The 26865-nt window shown below is 38.6% G+C and overlaps 1 protein-coding gene across 3 annotated transcripts in view; it reads left to right on the top strand.

The window, feature by feature from the left end:
* Naalad2 (N-acetylated alpha-linked acidic dipeptidase 2) overlaps window positions 1-24176 on the top strand; it is a 75588-nt gene extending 51412 nt beyond the window's left edge. For all 3 annotated transcript variants that reach the window (NM_001357399.1, NM_001357400.1, NM_028279.4), the window contains 6 exons: window positions 6645-6736; window positions 11109-11199; window positions 15228-15492; window positions 18682-18763; window positions 19859-19951; window positions 22504-24176. In NM_001357399.1, the coding sequence (NP_001344328.1) occupies window positions 6645-6736; window positions 11109-11199; window positions 15228-15492; window positions 18682-18763; window positions 19859-19951; window positions 22504-22693 (813 nt within the window). In that variant the 3' untranslated portion in view covers window positions 22694-24176. The remainder of the gene's footprint in view (window positions 1-6644; window positions 6737-11108; window positions 11200-15227; window positions 15493-18681; window positions 18764-19858; window positions 19952-22503) is intronic.
* Window positions 24177-26865: the final 2689 nt, after the last annotated feature.

Genomic DNA, 26865 nt, shown 5'->3' with positions numbered 1-26865 from the left:
GAAACTTATAGAAGAAAGAGTTTCCTAAGGGCTGACTGTTTCAGAGGGTGAGTCTGTAACTAACCGTATGGCAGCAGGCAGGCAGGCAGGCAGGCAGGCAGGCAGGTACTGGAGCAGTAGCTGAATACTTAAATCCTTACCTGCAAGTACAAGGCAGAGGGAGCATTGCAAGTATAACCTGAAAGCCCACCCCAAATGAGACACCTCCTCCTTAAACAGTTCCACCTACTGGGGGTCAAACATTGAAATATATGAGCCTAAGGAGGTTTTCTCATTCAAACCACCACCTCTACTAAGTCAAATAATCAAGGTGACACTAGAAGTGTAAAGAAAAGCAGTTGCCTGACTCAGCAAGGAATGGAGCAAATCCTACTAATGCAGATAGTGCATCTGGTGGAAGTAGTTCAGATTGATCATGACTGAAGGCCACAAGGATGGGTCATAAGCCAGTAGTATACTGGACATTATGACTCTAGAAAATGAAGAGTATACCTACCCTTCCACCCACCACATCAGCCTTCTTCCCTTTTCTCATATTTATGCCTCTTTGGATCTTTAACCCACTGAGTTTAAGTAGGGCTATCCTTATGAACATTGTTGTGGTAGTAGCCACTAGAGCTTGCTGGGCTCACCAATAGGTACAGAAATAAAGATAATGAATTCTCTTCTTCTTGCATACATGAATAACCATGAACTTATTTCCCTTCCATTATTGACTACTTATAGTCCTAGTCTTATGCAGGCCTAATGCAGGCAACTGCAAACACGATTATTTTAAGTTCATGCTATGACTTGTCATACTAAGGAAATAACATTTTGAATTCTGTCTTAATGAGGGCTTCTGTGGTTGTGATAAAGTACCATGACCAAATAATAAGTTGGGGAGGAAAGGTTTTATACTTTCAAATCACTTTTCACCCTCAAAAGAAGTCAGGACAGGAACTCAAACATGGCAGAAACCTGAAGGTAGGAGCTAACTAAGAAGCCATAGAGGGGTGCTTTTTACCGGAATGCTTCCCATGGCTTGCTCAGCTTGCCTTTTTTTTTTTTTCTTCGAGACAAGGTTTCTCTGTATAGCCCTGGCTGTCCTGGAGCTCACTTTGTAGACCAGGCTGGCCTCGAACTCAGAAATCCACCTGCCTCTGCCTCCCGAGTGCTGGGATTAAAGGCGTGCGCCACCACGCCCGGCTCAACTTGCTTTCTTATGGAACCTAGGATTACCACACCAGGGAGTGGCCCCACGATAGGCTGGGTCTTGATCATCAATCACTAATTAAGAAAATCCTCTACAGGCTTGCTTATAGCCCAATCTCCTGAAGACATTTTATCAATCGGGGTTCCCTCCTGATCTATGGCTCTAGCTTATATCAAGTTGACATAAGATTTGGCAGTGCAGATCTGTTCTCTTTATATTCAGCTCTTACTTTGACTCTGTGCCATGTTGCATAATACTCCTGGAATCTTGGAGTAGGAGTTTAAGTATCCTGTTGTAGGATGACCACTTCACAGTTACTTATCCTCATAACTTGGGGCAGCCATAAACCTCTATGTTCACTGCCATTTCCTACTTAGAGAAGCCTTTATGATCAAGATTTAAAGTAACAATTGTCTATGGATATAGACATAAAAATTTAGAAAGTAGTTTGACACAATGTCAAATTAGCAAAAAGAACCAAATTAGCAAAAAGAACCACACGTTTGACAACACTTATTATACAAATCATGCATTTACCAACCTGTGGGAATGGCCTCAAATGCAATTAGAGAACTGTTGGTTAACCCCACAACCAAGATTTGCACTAGTGTGTAAATCTTGGTGGGTTAATGTTGAACCTTTCAGGTTCACGATCACATAAGACTATGGATAACTTTACTTTATGTCCTACTATCAAGATGTATGGTGGTGTCAGCAATGTCTCCCCATTTAATTCTGTTGGGCAGCCTTGATATTTGAATGAGAAATATTTCTCATAGTTTCTGGCACTTGAATTCTCGGTCCCCACTTGATGGCACTTATTGGGGGGTCTAGGAGGTGTGGCTTTTCTGGAGGAAGTATATTACTGACATCGGGCTTAGGAGCCTTAAGGTCTTGCCCTACTCCTAGTTTGCTTTCTCTGTTTCATGCTTGCTGTTCAAGACATGACTCCTCAGCTTCTGCTCCAGCTGCAAGGCTTCACCATAGTAGTCTCTTAATCTTCTAAAGCTGTAAGACCAAAAAGGCTTTCTTCTATTAGTTGACTTGCTCATGATGCTTCATCAGAATAATAGGAAAGTAACTAATGTATCAACCAGAAGTGACACTAATAACCTATGTTGTTGGGGGATGGGGAGGCTTCTTGCACTTTCCTGACCAAAAAATTATAGGGAGGTACTCCACTCTTGGCACTGTGAGTTTCTTTCTTCTTTCTTTCTTTTAAATGAATTTTCTTTTCATGATATTTATTTTGGTCACAGTTTTTCTGTTCCAAATCCCTTACCCTCCCAACTCTATGCCTTTGTCCTCTCTCTCCTCACTATTTCTCTCTTGCTCTCAAAATATAACAAAATCAAAATAAAACAACAGCAACAAACAAATTAAGATTAAAAACAAATGAACAAAATAACAAAGCAAAAAAACCCAAAGAACCCTCCAAAAACCCACCCAAACCAAAAACTAGCAAGCAAATAGAGCAAACCAAAATGGAAAAAACAAATCAAAGAAAAAGCACAGGAAACATGCACTCACAAAAGAAACCTTACAAAAACACAAAATCAGAAAACCATAACATATAAGAAAAAATATCCAAACAAAACAATATGAAAAAAATATAATTGAATTCATTTTGAGTTAGCCATGTACTGATAGGCATCGGGCCTACCCTTAAGTGTGATTAATATGTACACCAAGACACCAGGGGAGAAAACTAATTTTCCTTTGTAAGTGGATATTTATTGGAGATAGCTTCTTCGTTAGGGGTGGAAGCTTGTGTTCGTTCCCCTTTTTAGCTCTGAGATTTTTGATTGTGTTGGTTTCTAGAGTTGGCATTATCCACCTGTTATATAAGGTATCTATGTCTATTCAAACTCTTTGAAGATTTATTTTTATGTATATGAGTGTTTTGTTTGAATGTCTGTATGCATATCATGTGCATGCAATGCCCACAGAGGCCAGAAGAAGGTATCAAACCCCTTGGAATTGAGGAGATATAGAATGCTGTGAACTACCAAGCGGGTCTTGAGAATTGAAACTGGGTCCTGTGCAAGAAAAGCAAGTGCTGCTTAACTGCTGAGCCATCCCTCAGCCTTATTCTTTTTTTAAATTATTATTAGATATTTTCTTCATTTACATTTCAAATGCTATCCCCCGTTCCTACTTTCCTCTCTGAAAGTCCCCTATAACCCCCCCCACACACACACACACACACACCCTGCTCCCCAACCCACCCACTCCCTCTTCCTGGCCTAGGCTTTCCCCTGTACTGAGGCATATAATCTTTGCAAGACCAAGGACCTCTCCTCCCATTGATGGCCGACTAGGCCATCTTCTGCTACATATGCAACTAGAGACACAAGCTCTGGGGGGTTCTGCTTAGTTCATATTGTTGTTCCTCCTATTGGGTTGCAGACCCCTTTAGCTCCTTGGGTACTTTCTCTAGCACCTTCATTAGGGGCCCTGCGTTCCATCCAATAAATGTCTGTGAGCATCCACTTCTGTATTTGCCAGGCACTGGCATAGCCTCACAAGAGACAGCTATATCAGGGTCCTGTCAGCAAAATCTTCCTGGCATATGCGATAGTGTCTGGATTTGGTGGTTGTATATGGGATGGATCCCCAGGTGGGGCAGTCTTTGGATGGTCCTTCCTTCTGTCTCAGCTCCAAACTTTGTCTCTAACTCCTTCCATGGGTGTTTTGTTCCCCATTCTAAGAAGAATCATCCTGAGTGAGGTAACCCAATCACAAAAGAGCACACATGATATGTACTCACTGATAAGTGGATATTAGCCCAGAAACTTAGAATAGCCAAGATAAAAATTTGCAAAGCACGTGAAACTCAAGAAGAAGGAAGACCAAAGTGTGGATACCTCAGCCGTATTCTTAAAGAAAAAATACTATGTGTATGTGCATGTACATGTATGTGTGTGTGAGATCTGCAATGAGTCTGTTCTCTCCTACCATGTGGGTTCTGGGGACTGCATTTAGCTGTCAGACCTGGGGGCTAGTGCCTTTGGTTGTTGAGACATATCATCACCCATAGACTTTTTGCATTGAGAGAGCTATTTTTTTTTAATTTTTTAAATTTTTTTTTATTTTTTTTCATTTACACAATGGAGTACTACTCAGCTATTAAAAAGAATGAATTTATGAAATTCCTAGGCAAATGGATGGACCTGGAGGGTATCATCCTGAGTAAGGTAACCCAATCACAAAAGAACTCACATGATATGCACTCACTGATAAGTGGATATTAGCCCAGAAACTTAGAATGCCCAAGATTCAAGATACAAGTTGCAAAACACATGAAACTCAAGAAGAACAAAGATCAAAGTGTGGACACTTTACCCCTTCTTAGAATTGGGAACAAAACACTCAAGAAAGGAGTTACAGAGACAAAGTTTGAAGCTAAGACGAAAGGATGGACCATCTAGAGACTGTCACACCCGGGGATCCATTCCATAATCAGCTTCCAAACACTGACACAATTGCATACACTAGCAAGATTTTGCTGAAAGGACCCTGATATAGCTGTCTCTTGTGAGACTATGCCGGGGCCTAGCAAACACAGAAGTGGATGCTCACAGTCAGCTATTGGATGGAACACACGGCCCCCAATGGAGGAGCTAGAGAAAGTACCCAAGGAGCTGAAGGGGTCTGCAACCCTATAGGTGGAACAACAATATGAACTAACCAGTTCCCCTGGAGCTCATATCTCTAGCTTCATATGTAACAGAAGATGGCCTTGTCGGCCATCATTGGGAAGAGAGGCCCCTTGGTCTTGCAAACTTTATATGGCTCAGTACAGGGGAACACCAGGGCCAAGAAGTGGGAGTTGGTGGGGGGGGGGGGGAGGGTATACTGGACTTTTGGGGTAACATTTGAAATGTAAATGAAGAAAATACCTAATTTAAAAAAAAAGTGATCCTGCAAAAAAAAAAAATTATGTAATAGAATAATAGGTTTTTGCATGTGTTCTTACATCATTATTAACCCTCCCAATCCTATTATATCCCTTTTCTATTTTCATCTCACATGAGTTCTACTATCTACCCATCTTTAGAACTCATCTCTAACTCTTAGTACCCCCCCCTTTTTTTTTTTTTTTTGGTTTTTCAAGACAGGGCTTCTCTGTGCAGCCCTGGCTGTCCTGGAACTCACTCTATAACCCAGGCTGGCCTCAAACTCAGAAATTCACCTGCCTCTGCCTCCAGAGTGCTGGGATTAAAGGTGTGTGCCACCATGCCTGGCCCTTTATAACTTTCTAGTGTCTATAAACATTCTAAGTTAAATACAAAATTAAACTCAAAGGTATGATTGATATATATATATATATATATATATATATATATATATATATATATATATATATATATATATCAACTCATGGTATTTGGCTTTCTGGGCCTGAGTTACCTCATTTAGACTAGTCTTCCCCCCAATTCTGTCTACTTTCCTACAAATTTTATTTTTCTTTGGTGTTAATGGAATTGCCTTTTATATATGTCCCATATTTTCATTTATTTTTTATTTCATTGCCGACTTTATTTTATTTATTTATTATTTCATTTCTTCATTATTTATTTCATTGCCTACTTTATAAGTTAAAGGGCATCTACTTTGATTCCATCTCTAGCTACTGTGAAGAGGGCAGCAATGAACACAAATGTACAAGTATCTTTATTGTTAGGTGTTTGGGCATAAGTGCAGGGCTTGTGTAGCTGAGTTAGATGCAGATCTATTTTTGATTTTGAGAAAACTCCATACCTATAGTGTATAAGTGTATAACTGTACAGTGTACAAGGGTTCCCCTTTCCTCACAGTAAAAAAAAAATGCTGCTTTGTTTAAGCATAATTTAAAAACTCTAAATACTATTACTACTGACTTATTTTCTAGCAAAGGTAGAGTTTGTCTGGTTGGATAAAAGGAATTTATTAAATAAAATATATATACATTTTCTCCACTATCTTTACCAAAACAATTTAAAACTTTTATCTAAAATGTTAAAAAAATGAAATTCCCTTTTAAGTAATTGGAGAAGTTACCAACAACAGCCATCGTAAATGAAGTATTTGAGCTAGTTTTTTTCTTTTTATTTTTATTTTTTTCTATTCCTTTTTTTTTTTTTTGTTTTTTTTTTTGTTTGTTTGTTTTTGTTTTTCGAGACAGGGTTTCTCTGTATAGTTTTGGCTGTCCTCAAACTCACTTTATAAACTAGGCTGACCTTGAAGTCAGAAATCCGCCTGCCTCTGCCTCCTGAGTGCTGGGATTGAAGGCATTTGCTACCACCGCCTGGCTCTCTAGTTTTTTTCTTATCAGTTGCAAAACGTATTTTTGTATACTAGAATATGACATGTATCCATGCAATGAAAGTTGATACTAATGTGGGCATAGAGGTATATTGGTTATATACTTGCTCCAGATCCTGATACCCGCTGTTTGATTTTCTAGATCTCCAGTCCTGATGATGGTTTTGAAAGTAAATCACTTTATGAAAGCTGGCTGGAAAAAGACCCTTCACCTGAAAATAAAGAGTGTCCTAGGTAAATTCATATATGCAGCTTTTCTACCCTGGGATAAATAAGGATTCCCCTTTCCCTTGCTACTCCAAACATGCAATTCTTGGATGGCTCATCAATAATTTAAATGAATTTAATAAAGCTGTCCACTCAGCTGCTGTTTTGCTTACTAATCATCTCAAACACATTTTGTTGTTATTGTTGTTGTTGTTGTTTTGGTTTTGCTTTGCTTTGCTTTTACAAGACAGGCTTTCTCTATGTAACAGAGGCCTTGGAGTCCTGGTTTCACTTCATAGACCAGACTGGCCTTGAATTTACAGAGATCTGCCTGCCTCTCCCTCCCAAGTGCTGCGATTAAAGTTGTGCACCACCATAGCTGGCTGGCTTCAGACATGTTTTTTTTTTGTTTTTGATGTGCAGTGTAACACAGATAAATATTGTTTTGAAAATTTTCAATTAAACTGATTTTGTGGTGGCTTGAGACATGGCTCAGCAATTAAGAGTGCTTGCTTCTCTGCTATCTACTGAAGACTCAAGTTCAGTTCCCAGCACCCAGAGGATCCAATAGTTTCTTCTTGCTTTTGTGGGAATCTAAACATCATGTTACATACATACATACATATACATATGAGTATAAGTAAGATGACTCATATGGTGATTTTGCTATATATTATCTGACATTCTTATGTAACTTTAATTTCAGATATGTAGTAACTGCTTTAAATAATAGTGTAACTTTGTTACACATTGCTGTTCATCACTAAAGGAAGTCAGGACTGGAACTCAAGGTTAGGAAGCAGGAGCTGATGCAGAGGCCATGGAGGGGTGTTTCTTACTGGCTTGCTTCCCCTGGCTTGCTCAGCTTGCTTGCTTGCTTCCTTCCTTTCCTTCCTTCCTTTCCTTCCTTTCCTTCCTTCCTTCCTTCCTTCCTTCCTTCCTTCCTTCCTTCCTTCCTTCCTTCCTTCCTTCCTTCCTTCCTTTCTTTCTTTCTTTCTTTCTTTCTTTCTTTCTTTCTTCCTTTTTTAAATATATTTTTTATTACGTATTTTCCTAGACTACCAGCCCAGGGATGGTCCCACCCACCAGAGGCCATCCCCCCCCTTGATCACTAATTGAGAAAATGCCTTACAGCTGGATCTCATGGAGGCATTTCCTCACCTGAAGCTCCTTTCTCTGTAATAACTCCAGCTGTGTCAAGTTGACACACAAAACCAGCCAGTATAGTCCTCTTCAATGTTTCTCTTTATTGAATTTTGTTTTCAAAATCTGGATTGTCGCCATAATTTCAATCAGTCTTACATTTGTATTTTATGGGAGATTACTCAGGCATTTATTCTTTTTAAGTTCACTGAGCTACTTATTTCTTTTTTAAACCCTTTGAAATTTTGATGAAATTTATCACTATTCTTTGAATTGCACCCTGGGATTTATCTAGGTAATTCTCACTAGCTGAACTGATGGATTCTCTCTCTCTCTCTCTGAATGTATGTATGTATGTATGTATGTATGTATGTATGTATGTATGTATGTTGGGGGGTTACTACCTTGATATTTCATGATACTATTTGTATTTTGTGATGAGATCTGGGCATTGTGCTATTTATTTTGACTCTCTCGCTCTTTTTCCCTCTTTGTCTCTCTGACTCTGTCTCTTTCTCTCTGTTTCTCTGTGTGTGGATATGTCTGTGTCCTTTCATATGTCTGTGTCCATTCTCATATAGCACATAGCTTATTGGCAGGTGTCATTATCCTCTAAGCTAGCTTGCTGGTCCCTAAATCAGTCTTGGAAAAACAAAAACAAAAACAAAAAAACTTTAAATGTGTTTGTCCCATTATAAATATTTCATATGCTTATTCAGCAGAAAATAATAGACTCTTTCTTTTTTTTTTCCTTTTCCATTTTTTATTAGGTATTTAGCTCATTTTCATTTCCAATGCTATACCAAAAGTCCCCCATACCCACCCACCCCCACTCCCCTACCCACCCACTCCCCCTTTTTGGCCCTGGCGTTCCCCTGTACTGGGGCATATAAAGTTTGCGTGTCCAATGGGCCTCTCTTTCCAGTGATGGCCGACTAGGTCATCTTTTGATACATATGCAGCTAGAGTCAAGAGCTCCGGGGTACTGGTTAGTTCATAATGTTGTTCCACCTATAGGGTTGCAGATCCCTTTAGCTCCTTGGGTACTTTCTCTAGCTCCTCCATTGGGAGCCCTGTGATCCATCCATTAGCTGACTGTGAGCATCCACTTCTGTGTTTGCTAGGCCCCGGCATAGTCTCACAAGACACAGCTACATCTGGGTCCTTTCGATAAAATCTTGCTAGTGTATGCAATGGTGTCAGTGTTTGGATGCTGATTATGGGGTGGATCCCTGGATATGGCAGTCTCTACATGGTCCATCCTTTCATCTCAGCTCCAAACTTTGTCTCTGTAACTCCTTCCAAGGGTGTTTTGTTCCCACTTCTAAGGAGGGGCATAGTGTCCACACTTCAGTCTTCATTTTTCTTGAGTTTCATATGTTTAGGAAATTGTATCTTATATCTTGGGTATCCTAGGTTTTGGGCTAATATCCACTTATCAGTGAGTACATATTGTGTGAGTTCCTTTGTGAATGTGTTACCTCACTCAGGATGATGCCCTCCAGGTCCATCCATTTGCCTAGGAATTTCATAAATTCATTCTTTTTAATAGCTGAGTAGTACTCCATTGTGTAGATGTACCACATTTTCTGTATCCATTCCTCTGTTGAGGGGCATCTGGGTTCTTTCCAGCTTCTGGCTATTATAAATAAGGCTGCTATGAACATAGTGGAGCATGTGTCCTTCTTACCAGTTGGGGCATCTTCTGGATATATGCCCAGGAGAGGTATTGCTGGATCCTCCGGTAGTACTATGTCCAATTTTCTGAGGAACCACCAGACTGATTTCCAGAGTGGTTGTACAAGCCTGCAATCCCACCAACAATGGAGGAGTGTTCCTCTTTCTCCACATCCACGCCAGCATCTGCTGTCACCTGAATTTTTGATCTTAGCCATTCTGACTGGTGTGAGGTGGAATCTCAACAGTTGTTTTGATTTGCATTTCCCTGATGATTAAGGATGTTGAACATTTTTTCAGGTGCTTCTCTGCCATTCGGTATTCTTCTGGTGAGAATTCTTTGTTTAGCTCTGAGCCCCATTTTTTAATGGGGTTATTTGATTTTCTGAAGTCCACCTTCTTGAGTTCTTTATATATGTTGGATATTAGTCCCCTATCTGATTTAGGATAGGTAAAGATCCTTTCCCAATCTGTTGGTGGTCTTTTTGTCTTATTGACGGTGTCTTTTGCCTTGCAGAAACTTTGGAGTTTCATTAGGTCCCATTTGTCAATTCTCGATCTTACAGCACAAGCCATTGCTGTTCTGTTCAGGAATTTTTCCCCTGTGCCCATATCTTCAAGGCTTTTCCCCACTTTCTCCTCTATAAGTTTCAGTGTCTCTGGTTTTATGTGAAGTTCCTTGATCCACTTAGATTTGACCTTAGTACAAGGTGATAAATATGGATCGATTCACATTCTTCTACATGATAACAACCAGTTATGCCAGCACCAATTGTTGAAAATGCTGTCTTTCTTCCACTGGATGGTTTTAGCTCCCTTGTCGAAGATCAAGTGACCATAGGTGTGTGGGTTCATTTCTGGGTCTTCAATTCTATTCCATTGGTCTACTTGTCTGTCTCTATACCAGTACCATGCAGTTTTTATCACAATTGCTCTGTAGTAAAGCTTTAGGTCAGGCATGGTGATTCCACCAGAGGTTCTTTTATCCTTGAGAAGAGTTTTTGCTATCCTAGGTTTTTTGTTATTCCAAATGAATTTGCAATTTGCTCCTTCTAATTCGTTGAAGAATTGAGTTGGAATTTTGATGGGGATTGCATTGAATCTGTAGATTGCTTTTGGCAAGATAGCCATTTTTACAATGTTGATCCTGCCAATCCATGAGCATGGGAGATCTTTCCATCTTCTGAGATCTTCTTTAATTTCTTTCTTCAGAGACTTGAAGTTCTTATCATACAGATCTTTCACTTCCTTAGTTAGAGTCACGCTGAGATATTTTATATTATTTGCAGCTTGAGGTGGACTATGAAAATGGTTCATTAAGTGGTTTGAACCTTTCTGTTCTTTAAAAAAAAATTTGGCTGCAGTGTTCTACAGTACTGCCAAACTCTTGTCATATTCAGTGTAGCTTATCACATTAATATTCTAGCAAATAATAGAAAATCTTCAAGATTGTTTAACTTTTACTAATTCTTATAATAATTTGCTATGAAAATTCTTAGCTACCCTTGAAGTAGGATTCGTTTTCCCATCTGTTTGACTTGATACTATTTATTATTTTATGAACATATTCTATACCTAGAATCAATAAGCTTGGATCTGGGAGTGATTTTGAGGCTTACTTCCAAAGACTTGGAATTGCTTCAGGCAGAGCTCGCTACACTAAGAACAAGGTAAGCCATGCAATCTTTTCTAATATGCAGTGCATGTGTTAACTCTTCATTACTTTAACAAGATATCTGAAATAATCATCTCATAAAAATATCATTTGGTTCATGGTTTCAATCATCTCAGTCTATAGTGTTTGTCTTAGTACTTGCGGGATTGTGGTGAGTCAGCACATCATGGTGGGCAGATATAGTGAGGAAAGCTGCTCACCTTAGAGCAGACAGGAAGCAAAGAGAGATTGGAAGAGGCTGGATTCGCGCTTACGCTTCAAGGGCATTTCCTCAATGTCTTTTTCTGAGGACAGTTCATTTTAACTATGAAATAGTGGGTTTTGTGATGACATTTTCATATATGTATACAAGGAACTGTAACGATGCTTGCTTATCCCCTCTTGTACTTTCTTCATCCCATCATAATCCTCCAGCCTTTCATCTACTTTCATGTCTTTTGTTTACATTTAGATGTCTGTATATAGAGAAAACATTCCATTCTCGTTATTCTCTGTATGGTCTATTTTGTTTAACATGATGATTTCAAGCTCCACCCATTTCCTTTAACACTTAAGACATGTTAAGAGTGTCACACTGGATTACTTGAACTCACAAGTTTCTTTTTGGGGGTATGGAGTGTGCAGCAGATATTCCATATGTAACCATAGCAACATTTTACTAATATGAATTGTAATTGGCATCAGTCAATAGGTGGACGCAGGACCCAAGAATTCCAGGCATACAGACAGACTGCATGCTCCTGCTCCTTTGTAGACAAACTATGCAGGAGAGTGGGCTGTTCTGTGAATTCAGTACCACTAAGGTTTTCCAGTGAAATGTTAATTCATACAGAAATGCCAGATTTGTAGCTGGTTATACATGCTAATCATTTATACCCTTTTCTCAAAACAAAATTTGTAGGAAAAATCTTATTTTGTTCTGGGGATGTAGCTCAGTTGGTAGAGTGCTTGCCTAGGATCCATGAAGCCCTTGGTTCCATTCCCTAAAATGGAATACATTAGGACATCCCTGAAATCTAAGTACTTGGATCAAAACCAATGTGGAACAGAAAGTCAAGGTCGGCCGGGCAGTGGTGGTGACACCTTGTTCGAGTTCAAGGCCAGCCTGGTCTATAGAGAGTGAGTTCCAGGACAGCCAGGGCCACACAGAGAAACCCTGTCTCGAAAAACCAAACAAACAAACAAAAAAACTTCAAGGTCATCCTTGGTTACACAGAGTTTAACACCAGCCTGGACTAGACTCTAACTTAAAAATAAATAAGTAAAATCTTATTTTGTAGTCTAATTATGTAGATCTTATATATATTTTAAATTTTATTTATTTATTTTATGAATATGAGTACAGTGTAGCTATCTTCAGACACACCAGAGGAGGACATCAGATCACATTGCAGATGATTGTGAGCCACCATGTGGTTCCTGGGGATTGAACTTAGGACCTCTGAAAGAGCTGTCATTGCTTTTAACTGCTGAGCCATTTCTCCAGCTCTTATTGCTTTTGTTGCCATTGTTGTTGGTTTGGTTTGGTTTGGTTTGGTGCTTTTCCCCCTTAGAGGAAATGTTTTGTTTGAGGAACATGCTGAGCTCGGGTTGTGTGTTATCAGTTGCCCTTCCATATATTCCCATTGTTACCTATCATGAGGCAAGGTCTGTGGGTAGTGAATAAAGCAAGTTTCTTACACATTTTAATTTTTGTCTTTTCTCTAGTTTGTCTATATATATCACTGTCTAGATAGTCTATATCACTGTCATTCAACTGTTCTGATCATTGCAAGTACTTTAGATATGGTGAACATGTGTTATTTTGATAATGTCACAAGTTATATCATATGTCAAACATTAGTAGCCTTAGAGTCTTTAAATATTAGTCAATTTCAAGCCCAAAGTACAATATCCTTGATATTTGGCTTGTACATAATGCATATTGGATGCAATTTGACTATCTAAAATACAGCCAATGAGAAAGAAGCAAAGATAGCACCAGAATAGTACAAATTAGATAAATAAGCACTGTATGTTAATATTCACTATTTACTACAGCTGACCACCAAATAACCTGGGTTTAAATAGTCCTTTTAAATGCAAATATTGTTTGAGATTTTTCTACAATTTGGAAAAAATTACAGATTACACACTCTAGAAATATGAAGATAAAGAAAAGGTAGGTCAATTTTATATAAAATATATGTAGATAAGTGTATTTCATCTTTTACTGCCATGAAATATATATAAATTAATGCAAAAATTTAAATTATCCAAGTTGTGTACATAATTATACATGGTACCATTTGCATATAATGAATTGTAAGTAAATGTAAAGATGTCACATTAAGTTATAACTATATAAAACTAAATATAGGGGCTCACAACCACCCGTAATGAGATCTGACACCCTCTTTTGGTGCTTCTGAAGACAGCTACAGTGTACTTAGATATTATAATAAATAAATCTTTAAAAACAAAAAAACAAACAACAACAACAACAACAACAAAAACCCTAAATATCGTACACAATATACTACTAAAGTAGTTGTTATGGATATGCCCTGAAGTGGTGTGGTGTGATTATTTGTAGTATTTCCCGAAAATGCCATGTGACACTAATCGTCTGTGCTTGAGCTCTTTACTTCTCTAGCAAGTTGCATATTATAGTAAAAAGTGATCTTTCATGGGTCTCTCATATTTTCACCATACAGAATGCACAGAGTGTTGTGTGTAATTTTTGAAAACACACTTCCCCTTGCCCGGTCTCCTTGCTCAGTACTGTGGCCCCTCAGGACATAGCTTTGAGACACAGCCTCTGCTGGCTCCACTTGCATCTGCCCCTTCCTCCTGAGGACTCGTGCTCCACCCACCCCTGCTGCTGGTCTTGCCACCACCAATGGCCACCAGAATCTTACCCAGCACTTTTTAGCCCCGTGAAAGTAAAACATTGGAGACTTTATATTATTTTAAGACTGATCAGCTAACTCAAAGGCTGGGTGAAGAATATCCTGCCCCATCCTCCATGGGCTCCACCATTGCCTGCAGAGGCCACAAACTATTGGTGCCCGGAGAAACCTACACTTCTGGAGCTCCAATCCACTCCCCGGTTTGTCTGACTCCAGTCCTCTCCCTCTTCCTCTTGCTGTCCTGCCCGGAAATCCTGCCTTCTCTTTTGCCCAGCTTCTGCCATCTTTATTTTGCCAAGTCAACAATTAGGGAAACAGGGAAACTCCCCCAACAACCGAGCATACAAAATATATGTGGCTTATATTATTAGTATTTTGACACATGTACTTTCAACAATATGTCAATGAAGTCGGTTCTCCCAAACTTCTATGTGATTCATGGGTCAACTGTGCATGAAAAGTGTGACTTAGCTTTCTATCGCTCTGTTCAATATTGCACTGGTACCAGTTTGAAGAAAGCTGGATAGTATTCAAGAGCACAGTACATTAGAAGCACAGGACTGGAGAAGTAGGGTGGAGTATGATGAATCAGGATGGATTTTTTTGTGAACAAGTAGCAGTAAGAACGACAGTCCTGTAAAAAGATCGAAGATGGTAAAAAACTACAGTTAGGATACAGAGACCAAAGACCTCATTCTACTTCTACATTATAGTAACATGTGTTAATGTGTTCATTACAGATACTCCCAGGATGTTATCAAGGGCTAACAGCATTTGATTGAACACTATTTGGTTAGAAAAATAATGCATTACCTTTGAGCTCTGTAAACACTAAGCTACCCAGAACTTTTTATACCCTTGATCAGTTCATAATTTTTATTTTTCTGGTTTGAATACATATTTCTTTATTTATTAAGACCAAAAGGTTGAATGATGTTACATATATTATAACATAAAGACAGAAATATAAAAATACAAATCACTGAGCATTTTGGCTATGTTTAGATTTTAAATTTATTTGTTAAATTGGTGAAATCAGGGCTGTCATACATGTATTTTAAATTATTTCTATGATTAAAATACTATAAATTGAACATTTAATTTTTTTTATTTCTTAACTCCTCCATTTTAGAAAACAGATAAATACAGTAGCTATCCTGTATATCATACCATCTATGAGACGTTTGAATTAGTACAGAACTTTTATGACCCCACATTTAAAAAGCAACTGTCTGTGGCTCAGTTACGAGGAGCATTGGTATATGAGCTTGCAGACTCTGTGGTCATTCCTTTCAACATTCAAGACTATGCAAAAGCCTTGAAAAACTATGCAGCAAGTATTTTCAACATATCCAAGAAACACGACCAGCAATTGAGAAACCATGCAGTGTCATTTGGTAAGATATTTTTATATACTTTAATGTAAATCTTTTTAGCTCCTATCATGGTCAGTGCATTCTAGAAGGGATCTGTACTAATTTACTGTTGGGAGCAACATAAATTGAAATAAAGAAAAGCCAGGTGTGCAGGTTCATATCTGTAATCCTAGCAGTTGGAGGATTGTGGCAGAAGGATCACAAGCTACTTAGCAAGATTGCGCCCCCCCCCCCCACACACACACACAAAGAGAATAAATAAAAGGGGAAAAGAAGAGTCTCTCTGGCATGATGAGGGAGATGAAGAGATGAAATTGGAGAAAAAGACAAGACTCTGCTAAGGACAGATGTTAACAGTTGTGCAGCTATGTAGCACGCCCTAAACACCTTGAGTATCTTTGGGTGAAATGCCTCTTCTACATTTGCATAGGTTGAAATCCAGTCAAGAGAAAAGCTATGCAAGCTCAGTGGCAGGGCCTTAAGACCAAATTCATTTCTCCCTCCACTTACCTGCTTATAGACCATTCTTCCCGTTAATGCCACTTTTCTGCTTTGTTTGTTACTTATTCACTTTATATCCAGCTTACTGCCCTTCCTGGTCACTCCCTCCCAAAATCTGTCTCCCATACATTTCTCCTCTGAGCAGGTGGGGCTGCCCAAGTATTCCCCAATCCTGGCACATCAAGTCTTTGAGGTTAGGCACATCCTCATCCACTGAGGCCACAAGAAGCTAGAAGAACATATAGCACCAATAGGCAACAGCTTTTGGGATAGGCCCCATTCCAGTTATTTAGACACACATGAAGAGCAAGCTGCACATCTGCTACATATGTGCAGGTAGGCCTAGGTCAAGCCCCTGTATGTTCTTTGGTTGATGGTTCAGTCTCAAGGGACCCAAGGGTCCAGGTTAGTTGACTGTGCTCTTTCTGTGGAGTTTCTATTCCCTTTGGGGGTGCACAATCCTTCCTCTTATTCTATAAGAGCCCCCAAGCTCCACCCACTGTTAGGCTGTGGGTGTTTGCATCCGTTTGAGTCAGCTGGTGGGTGGAGCCTCTCATAGGACAACCATGATAGACCCTTGTCTGCAAGCATAACAGAGTATCATTAATAGTGTCAGGGATTGGTGCTTGCCCATGGGATGGGTCTCAAGTTGGACTGGTTATTGGTTGGCCATTCCCTCAGTCTCTGCTCCATCTTTGTCCCTGCATTTCTAGTAGACAGAATAAATTTTGAGTTGAAAGTTTTGTAGGTAGGTTAGTGTCCTTATTGGTCCAATAGGGTTCCTGCCTGGCTACAGGAGATAGTCTCTTTAGGTTTCATATCCCCAATGTTGTATGAGTCACAGCTCCACTGTATGAGTATCACCTCCACTGATTCTTGGGCACCTCCCTTATCTCAGGTCTCAGTCTCTTCCTGGAGATACCCCCCACGTTTCCCAGTCCCATTAGTTGCAGATTTCCATTCATTCTCATGGCCATCTCTACTATCTCTCCCCACACCTGATCTTGAACCCCCCCTCCGATTCCCCTCCATGGCCTCTCTCTCTCATCTAGTTCTGTCCCCTCAATCTGCTTCTTACGACTATTTTACTCTCCCTTCTAAGTGAGATTCAAGCTTCTTCACTTTGTTCTTAAGCTTCTTGGGTCTGTGTCATATGTCATGGGTATCCTGTATTTTATGGCTAATATTCACTTTTAAATGAGTACATACCATGATGTCTTTTTTTTTTAACATCCATGTCTTTGCTGCTGAATATTCATCAAATGGTATATCTCTTCCAGAATTTGTCTCTTGCCCCCACTCTCTTTCCAACTGAAATTCCCAACTTGTGTCAAGAATATATTTGAATAAAGAATGTGTTTCTGCTGAATGAATGAAAACATACTCTACACTTCTAGTTCTTTATCTTCCTACTAAACAAGTCACTGTGCTCTACATAACTGCTACTACCCTGAAAATATTCTTTCTGATGCTATAATTGATCAGTGTCACTGGATCCTACTGACACATTTCAGTTTTTATCTTGACTTCTATATTATACTTGTAATTTAAATTTCCTTCTTCTACATACACTTCCTTTGCTTCCATCATACCCACTATTAGATTACTTGAACATGTTTTAAACAAAGCTTAACAATGTTGATGACTAAAAGGCTGTTTTGAAAACACTAAGTGTATTTATATTGAAGGTTCCTCCTCCTTGACAGATGATGCAGTAGTCCTGTGACCAGACCTACAAGGACTTGATCTGCAAAACAGATATAAATGCAAGAAGCAGCAAATCAATCATGTATGTCAAAGTCCTACTTAGAACTTAGGAAACATGCATGATAGGTTGCTGTAATAAAAATATATGCTAAGAATATAATTACATTTTTCTAACATAATATTCTTCTTGATTATTGTGCCCACCCTTCCCCACCAAAAAATAAATAAATAAATAAATAAAAGTTCTATATATCCACTGAAGCATGGTCAAACTATCAGTGGCCAGCCCCTTAAAGAAAACTGAGTCCCTTGGAAACTTTACATATCTTAGAAAAATATGGCCAGATCAAAGCTGATGTTTCCATGCCTAGTTACAATCAATTTTTCACAAGTCACCCTTTGAGCAAGATTTTAAGTGTATAGTATTATTTGAAAGTACAAATTGGTATTGTTTTAATCTTGTAATAATTGCAGAGATAATATCCCTTTCTCCAGTGGCTAACATATCATAATTGTTCCAATAAATATATTCAATGAATGAATGCTGGGGTTTTTAGGTAAATAACTGAGGAATTATTTTTTCCTTATATTTGTGAAAGAATTCTCTTAATCAATTTAGGAGATCTGGAGAGTAGTTAAGAGCTCTTTACAATCTATCAGGAAGAAAGGCCTTCCTATCTGAAGAGTCATGGTATATGGATCTTATGTATCTGCAACTCTACCTCCAAGAGATCTTGCACTCTCTTCTAATTTTCAAGGGCACCTGGAAACATATACACATTAACACACACCCACACACACACCCCTCCACCATTTGACTGCTTTTAAAATTCACATCTTTCCTCCCATCCCCCCACACCCAATACTTTTCATGAATTTATAGGAAAGGTCACAAAAAATACTGTTTTCCCCTGCTTGTTCTGTCCTATCATGGAGAGGACAGGAGTGTGTACCTCAAAATGTGAACCACTAACATATTTCCCTTTTATTTGTCTATGAAAGATCCCTTATTTTCTGCTGTGAAAAACTTTTCGGAGGCTGCTTCAGATTTTCACAGAAGACTTACACAAGTTGATCTTAATAAGTAAGTTCCAGATGAAGTATCTTCCGGAAAAAAGAATAGATTATGTTCCCGAACATATGTGTAGAACTCCTCCAAGTTATTGCTGCTTAAAATATGGTCTTCACCATTCCATCATCAGCACAACTGCTAGCGTGTTACAAAGCAGGACATACTTGAGAGTTATCTTGATAATTTAACTTGTTTGAATTTCATACTTCCAACTACTCCTTTAACTCTTCTGATGTCCCCTTCCCTCCCTTCATTCTCTAGTTCATGGCCTGTTCTTCCATGACGAGGGCCCTCAGTTATATTTTTAAATAACACTGTAGACAACTGCACTAATGATTAAGTTGAGTTTGGGATGAGAGCTACACTTGGTAATTCACAACTCTATAAGCTCAGTGATTTTGAATGTATTTCTATACAGTCTCAATATTCCCATTCACTCATCAGCCATTTCCTTTTGTATAGTTTTTCCTAAAAATTTTTTGTTATTGCCATTTTTAGTTAGAAAATAATTTTAATCAGCAAGCTTTGTCAGTCATTTTGAGGAGGTTTTCTTCTCCCTTGGATTTTGTGACAGCTCAGACATGTAGTTAACTATTCAGAGAGCAGTGAAAGGACTGTGAATGGGTAAGGACCTCCTTTAGTTACCACACAAAGCTGCCCCTGCCTTTCTCATAGTTCAGAATTTGATTTTTGTTGTTGTTGCTTTTATTTATTCCTAACTTTTCCCCTTATCTTTATTCTGTTTTTTTTTTTTTTTTTTTTTTTTTTTTTTTATTCAGCCCAGACATGGTGAGGTTGTGTGACTTATAAAGAATAACTTGGTAGTTTCTGTCTTTCTGGGAGGTCTGGTTATCATCCAGAAAAGTAAAGATTATGTTTTCTTTCTTTTTCACCCTACTGTAACCTTGAAAGGTAAACCGGATCACTTTTCAATAGCATTCTATGTTTAGTATAAACGCTAGTGCGATGGCCCCGCCGTTGTATGTCGCTTGTTCTATAACACATTATTTGTTAATGGTTTACTGATCCTCCCCATGCCTTATGTTTATTTTGGTTAAATTGGGATTACTATAAAAGGGTTTAATGGTGTGTTTCTTATTCTCCCAGTCCTATTGCAGTGAGAATTATGAATGACCAGCAGATGCTTCTTGAAAGAGCATTCATAGATCCTCTTGGTTTACCTGGGAGGAAGTTCTACAGGTAAGGGAAAGATGGGTACACTACAGAAGGCATAAACACCTCACTATAACCAAAGATGTTCACAACATATTAAATACACAACATACTGAATATACTAAATATAATATAAATGCTAAATGTAATATGAGTAAGATTACATATCAAGTAATGGTAGAATATGTAGTATCAGAGCAATATATTTCATATCAATTAGTTCTTCAGTATGTGCCCATGATAGCTATAAGAAAGAACATGAACAAAACATTCAAGCCACAGAGTTCTAAAGGGAACTTAGAAATCATTTAGTCAACAATCTAGTGAATCCTTCTTGCGAGCTTCCAGGTAAGTAAATATTCATTCAGTTTCATACTTAGTGATGGAAAGCTTACTGTTTCATAAAGAAGCCCATTCTATTTTATTTAAACACATAGTTATTAGAAAATTTCTTTCATAAAGATCTCAAATCTTAGTCCTGTAATGTTCTCATCTGATCTGATTGCTCTTCCTAAATAAAGGTTAGCTTTTATTCCTTATGATTTAGGTTGTTAGGGTTGCTGCCATGTTCCTGGAATCAAAGTTTTGTTTAGTTCTTGGTTACTATTACTACTACTACTACTATTTTGTATTTATGTCATATTTTCTTTAGTATCTTGGCTTTTAGTTCCCAATTTCAGTCAAATTTCAGTCAAAATTTCAGTCAATTTTCTTAGAGTCCTTTAAAAAAAAATAGTTCCTTGTGACTGGAGAGATGGCTTAGTGATTAAGAGCACTCAGCGGTTAAGAGCACTGACTCACTGACTGCTCTTCCGAGGTTCTCAGTTCAGTTCTCAGCAACCACATGATGGCTCATGAACCATTTGTAATGGGATCCAATGCCCTCTTCTGGCGGGTCCGAAGCAAGCAGCAGTGCACTCACACACATAAAATAACATCTTTAAAAACGGAGCGCCTGTTGCTCTTGTAGAGGGCTCAGATTTAGTTCTCGGCATCCACATGGTGGCTCACAAGCATATGAAACTTCATCTACTCTGCAAGCACCAGGCATGCATGAGGAACAAACACATACAATGAGCATTCACACACATAGCAAGGTAAACAAACAAATCTAAACAATATTTTAAATGGTCCCCTGATGGACATTAAGAAGGTCTGACTATTTAATTAAAGTCGGAAAAATCTGTGATCCTGTTCATGCAGGTTTAGGATTACGTCTGTTTCACAGTTCTGTGATGTGAACATGCCACTTCTAGGATTTGCCTGTCTGGATTACGATAATGAATACTACTTTATAAAGCTAGCTATCACTTTTCTAAATGTTCGTGGTTAGCACTAACACTCATATTATAAACAGAGCTTCTAGAGCTCTTCCACTCTGACCTGGGAAACTGTTTTTCTAAGCCTTGGTTTCTCAGGCACAAATGGAGATTTCAGCTTTTCACCTCTGAGGCCTGTAGAATTAAGGTATTTGAAGGTTATGCTAAAAAAGGGAGGTGCTCAGAAATGTGAGCTGTGTTTATAAATGTTTATTCATTGTTATAAATAGGAGCTATTATGATTATATATGTGTACGTATATAAAAAGTAAGAAATATCCACAATTCTAGTCCTTTCTTGGAAGTTACTAGTCTATTAATCCCTTTAGAAATAATTTTTATAATGAAAATGCACTTTTAACAATGTTCAGACTCTGAAGCATGTAGTAGTGACAGTTCTACTTCATCAGCTCACTCAACTGCATATCTAGTTCTGCTATTTTTTTTTTCAGGGAAACTCAACATTGGGTGTGTTAACACACTTATATAATGTGAATATATGTCTGAATAAATGTGCACATTATGTTTCATGTAACTATATATATTTCTTTATGGGTAACTGCTTACTATATTCATACATTTGTATTTAAATATGGACATTTCCTATACATAGACACACACACACACACACACACACACACACACACACACACACACACACACATAGCTTTAAGTACAGAAACATTTATATTTATACAAACAGAGCCATACTTTTTTTCCTAGAGATCCATCTAATGCTATCAGCATAGATGACTTTAGAACATTAATCCCCTATCTAGTAGTCCACTGTTAGGCTTCCATTTACAGTTTTAATGACTTATTGTTGAGATTAGATGAGCTTCTCTCAACCAGTATTAAATACACTTCCTTAAGATGTCCTTGTGTTCTATTTGAACACTTATAAATATTAATATTCTTATAATCAGGCCCTGGTATTTCAGTGCCCCCAAAAGACAACACACTTTAAAATCTGAAGAGAATAAATCAAAATGTCTTCCAAAACACTATCCTGTTTTTTTTTGAAATTCATTTTGATTAATTGAATATTTAGATATTTGAATATTGAAGTTGTTCATGTTGCTGTTTCAGTCTACAGGAGTGTTCTAGAATAAATCTACTATATTGCTGTAAAGATGTTGTAGGATGGCTGTAAGACATATTGCATACTTATTTTACCTAACAACTTCTTAGATAAATGTAGGTCTGACATCTATTTTTCATTTGTTTTAAAAGCAAGCACTTATTTTGTTTGTTTGTTTAGGCACATCATCTTTGCTCCAAGCAGCCACAACAAATATGCCGGAGAATCATTCCCTGGGATTTATGATGCCATGTTTGATATTGAAAATAAGGCAGACCCTTCCTTGGCCTGGGCAGAAGTGAAGAAACATATTTCTATTGCAGCTTTTACAATTCAGGCAGCAGCGGGGACACTGACCAATGTGTTATAGAAAGGCTTCTGTCGAGTAGCTTCATCAATGGAAAAATATTGCGTGGTGTCTGAGAGGGAAACTGATGGGGAGTGGGTCTTGACCAAATGGATTCCCTGCTAACAGTGCTGCTGGGAATCTGAAGAAAAAACGGTGTCTTTTCCTTTGATGTTTTATGAAACCTGACAATCCTAAATCTGTGATTGTCATGACTTGTTTTGTCCTTCTACCTTATTTATCTGTAAAGAGGGCTTTTTAACTCTTATATGCATATCCAGTGGAAGTGACAGTGAAAGAGGAAGCAACCCCAGTGCTCACAGGCAGATGACTGGATTCACTGTAGTATATACACATAGCATGCATGCATTCTTATATCAAGTCCGCTTGGTTCTTTACTTCACCAAATAATTGAAAATAAAAAGTTATTTAATTTTCTCTGTTAGCATCAAGAAACATCAAAGGAGAGGGTATGAACAGAATATAAGAGCCAGAGAATGTGAAATGGTAACCTGGACATTATCGTTGCACACATGAACTGTACAACTGTGTTATCTACGCATAACCAAGCAAAAGATTCCAGAAGAGACAGGACATTGACTCATGAGTCCCACTTGCAAATGAACAACTACTGGTAGTTAATAGCTAGGGGAGAGGAAGCTAGATTTTAAGGTCTATAGCCACTGGTAAGTTGTCCAGTGTTCAGTAAACAGATGCACTACCACGAACATGCAAGCAAATCTAATTAAATTTAATGTATAAAAAAAAAGCCATGGAAATATTAGAGTGTTGGGAAGATAGGTTTTGAAGGGAATGGGAGAGTGGTAAGAGATGGGACTTAGGGGTGAATATTCTCAAAGTATATTATGCAAATGCAGGAAATTATTAAAGAATAAAAAATTAACCTTAGAAGAGCACACTAACTAAAATAGTAAGCAACAGCTAAGCTTGAGAACAAGAAGAAAGGATCGCACTCCTCTTCCATCTTGGCTAACAAGACAGTGATTTAATGAGTGAGGAGTGTTAGACAAACACAAAGCTTGCTGAACCCCCTTACGATGTACATGAGACAGGTCAGAAAGACAAGGACAAGGCCACTTAGAAAAGAAAGGGAGTCCTTCAGGAGATCCATTAGGAAGGTTGAGAACCACTGGTTTAGAGTGTGAGATCCTATGCCTTATAGTTAATAAGCCATAGGCTGCAATGTTCCTAGTGGCAAAGGAGGGGGTGGGGGAAAGGTTTCAATTTTTTATAGTTAATGAAGCCATTCAAAGATTTGTCACCAGTGACCTCAAATGATTAGGTTGTTTGATAAACTTCTTTGGGGAAGTGTCAGTCAGCTCCTTATAGCAGTAGAAGCAGAGTCAGCTCTGAAGGTGGGACGATATCAGCAGAAGAGCATGGCCAAGCACCATTATGTTTGGAATCTGATACCTTTCTACTAATAGTTATCCTTAAATCTGTGTTAAGATCTCACCTTAATAAATCACATATTTGCCTCATACTGGCTTCACCTGAGTGGAGGGAGGTCTCTGGAAGAACCACTCCACCTGATGCAGGAGGCAGTGAGATGCTATTCCCAGCCCCACTCCTGCTGTTTACACTTCCCACTATCCAAGTCAATGACACACTACACATTTCTAAATATATCATGTCTACAGGAGATAAAGGACAAAATTCTTGAAACTTCTGAGAATTACACCTGGTAGGAACTTTCCTGGAAAACAAGGCTGCCAAACAACACCATGACTAGCAATATGAGTTAGGGGTAAGTAGTAAAACTTCCAACTTAGTATTCTGAATTCATTATTTTGTTAATTTTAGTAAACAGGTGATCATTAGTGACAGAATGTATTATGCCAGATGCACTGTGAACACCCTTAACTCCAGAGGATATATGATACTGTTAGTAGGCTAGTTTAAAATTAGAGGCTTTGCAGGTCACCCAAGATGGGCCCCTCCATCATCAGTTTTGGGGGAAATGAAAATCAGTAATGTGTGAAGAAGTATCACAAAAGCCTCTCCTTGAGGTTTAAAATACCATATGAAAAGGAGGAAATCAGCTGTAGGACACTTGTAAGCCATTAAGGATAGTGTCTACTATAAATCATGCCTATTTTATAAACTAAATATTATTTATGCATGAGTGTTTTGTCTAAATGTAGGTGTCTGCACTACATGTATGCCTGTTGCCCTCCAAGTCAGAGGACGGCACCGGACCCTCTGGACTTACATAGGCAGCTGTGCGTTGCTACATGGTGTTGGGGACTGACTTCTGGTTCTCTGCAAGAGCAGTGAATTCTTCTGAGACAACCTTCTAAGACTCAAATATGGTTAGTTTTAGAGATTCTTTTTTTAAAAAAATTCTTTAGTTACTTTTAGACAGTTTTTTCTTCCCCCCAAAAGATTAAGACCTGACAAGTTCCACACCTAGCTGAGAAGCTGTTAGTAACTAAAGACTGCTGGAGAGGAAGAGGGGATGAAAACAGTCTTAATAAAACCGAGACACTACCCATGCTCTGGTAGTTAGCTCTATACCCACGCATGCAGTACAATGTGACAGTTCTAAGTGAACTCAGAGGGCTTAAGGGGGAAAAGAACAACTTCAAAACATGAAATAAAAGGGAATGCTGGTGACAGAATAGGAGGAAAATGAGGGGTGGGAGTGTGTGTGTGTTTACTTGATCAAAACATGCTGTAAACATGTACACAATTCTCAAAGAAAAAAAGGACCTGAAGTCTTATCTCTGGCTTTGGCTTTCTGGTAGAGGATTAGGAGTTAATACAAATAGGCCTGTCAGTTAGTGGACGAGTAAGAAAGACTCTTACACTGGGAAGGAAGCCCGTTGGGACAGACGGACAATTCATTAAGTAGTATGAAGCTGTTGAGATCAGGCTTTACTCTGCTTTAAGAAAATGTTTTCCCCTTGCCATGGGGCACACCTGCTAATGTTCCACAAATAAGAACCTATTTTACATGCTGAACTGAGTGATGTTGCCTGATACATTACTATTCAATTTTGAAGCCCTGCTTCTCCTGCTTAATGTACTGACAGTTCAGAAACATGGACACCTAACAGAGACGTCGAGCATTCTAGACGAGATGATCACAGCCACAGTTTTTTACATGCAGAGGCCTTTAGAACTGTAGGAAAGAAACTAGTCAACAAGGCCTCTTTACAATATCAATATTCATGTCAACTGTTCTTATAGGCTCTGAGAAAGTATACTATCTGACTACTTCCTATCTTCACTTACTGCTATGATAAAGCACCCTGACAAAACAACTCAAGAGGAACTAAGGGGCTCATTGTGGCTCACAGATCCAGGCTGTACTGGCTGGTTTTGTGTGTCAACTTGACTCAGCTGGAGTTATCAGAGAAAGGAGCTTCAGTTGAGGAAATGCCTCCATGAGATCCAACTGTAAGGCATTTTCTCAATTAGTGATCAAGGGGGAAAGGCCCCTTGTGGGTGGGACCATCCCTGGGCTGGTAGTCTTGGTTCTATAAGAGAGCAGGCTGAGCAAGCCAGGGGAGGCAAGCCAGTAAAGAACATCCCTCCATGGCCTCTGCATCAGCTCCTGCTTCCTGACCTGCTTGAGTTCCAGTCCTGACTTTCTTTAGTGATGAACAGCAATGTGAAAGTGTAAGCTGAATAAACCCTTTCCTCCCCAACTTGCTTCTTGGTCATGATGTTTGTGCAGGAATAGAGACCCTGACTAAGACACAGGTCAAACTCTTTATCACTGTGAGGAAGTCCAGTGACAGGAGCAAGAGCAAAGAGTACATACATACTGCTCCTCAGCCCACTGTTACTGAGTCCAAGATCCCTGAGTCTTCTCACCTCAACTGATGTAATCAAGACTTCCCTGAATATCTGCCCATAGGATAACACAATCTACACAATCCCTCATTAAGACTCCTTTCTAGGTGGATCCAGGACATGACAATCGATACTTATAACTACTGCTATCACAACTAGTACAACTCAAACCATGGTCACATTTAAGGATAATTCTGCTATTTGATATAAGAAAGGCAGAAATAAACATCAATTTTAATTCTGATTGTGCATGTTATCTTTAGGGTCATGGTTAAGTTTAAGGACTTTGAGGGCTAAGGCCCTTCCTCATGTTAAAATTGAATTGCACTTTATTCTGTGATTTTAGACAAATTACACGTTTCCCTCTAAATATG

Source organism: Mus musculus, chromosome 9, assembly GCF_000001635.26.
Source record: "Mus musculus strain C57BL/6J chromosome 9, GRCm38.p6 C57BL/6J".
NCBI lineage: Eukaryota > Metazoa > Chordata > Mammalia > Rodentia > Muridae > Mus > Mus musculus.
This window is presented reverse-complemented; position numbering and strand designations above follow the sequence as displayed.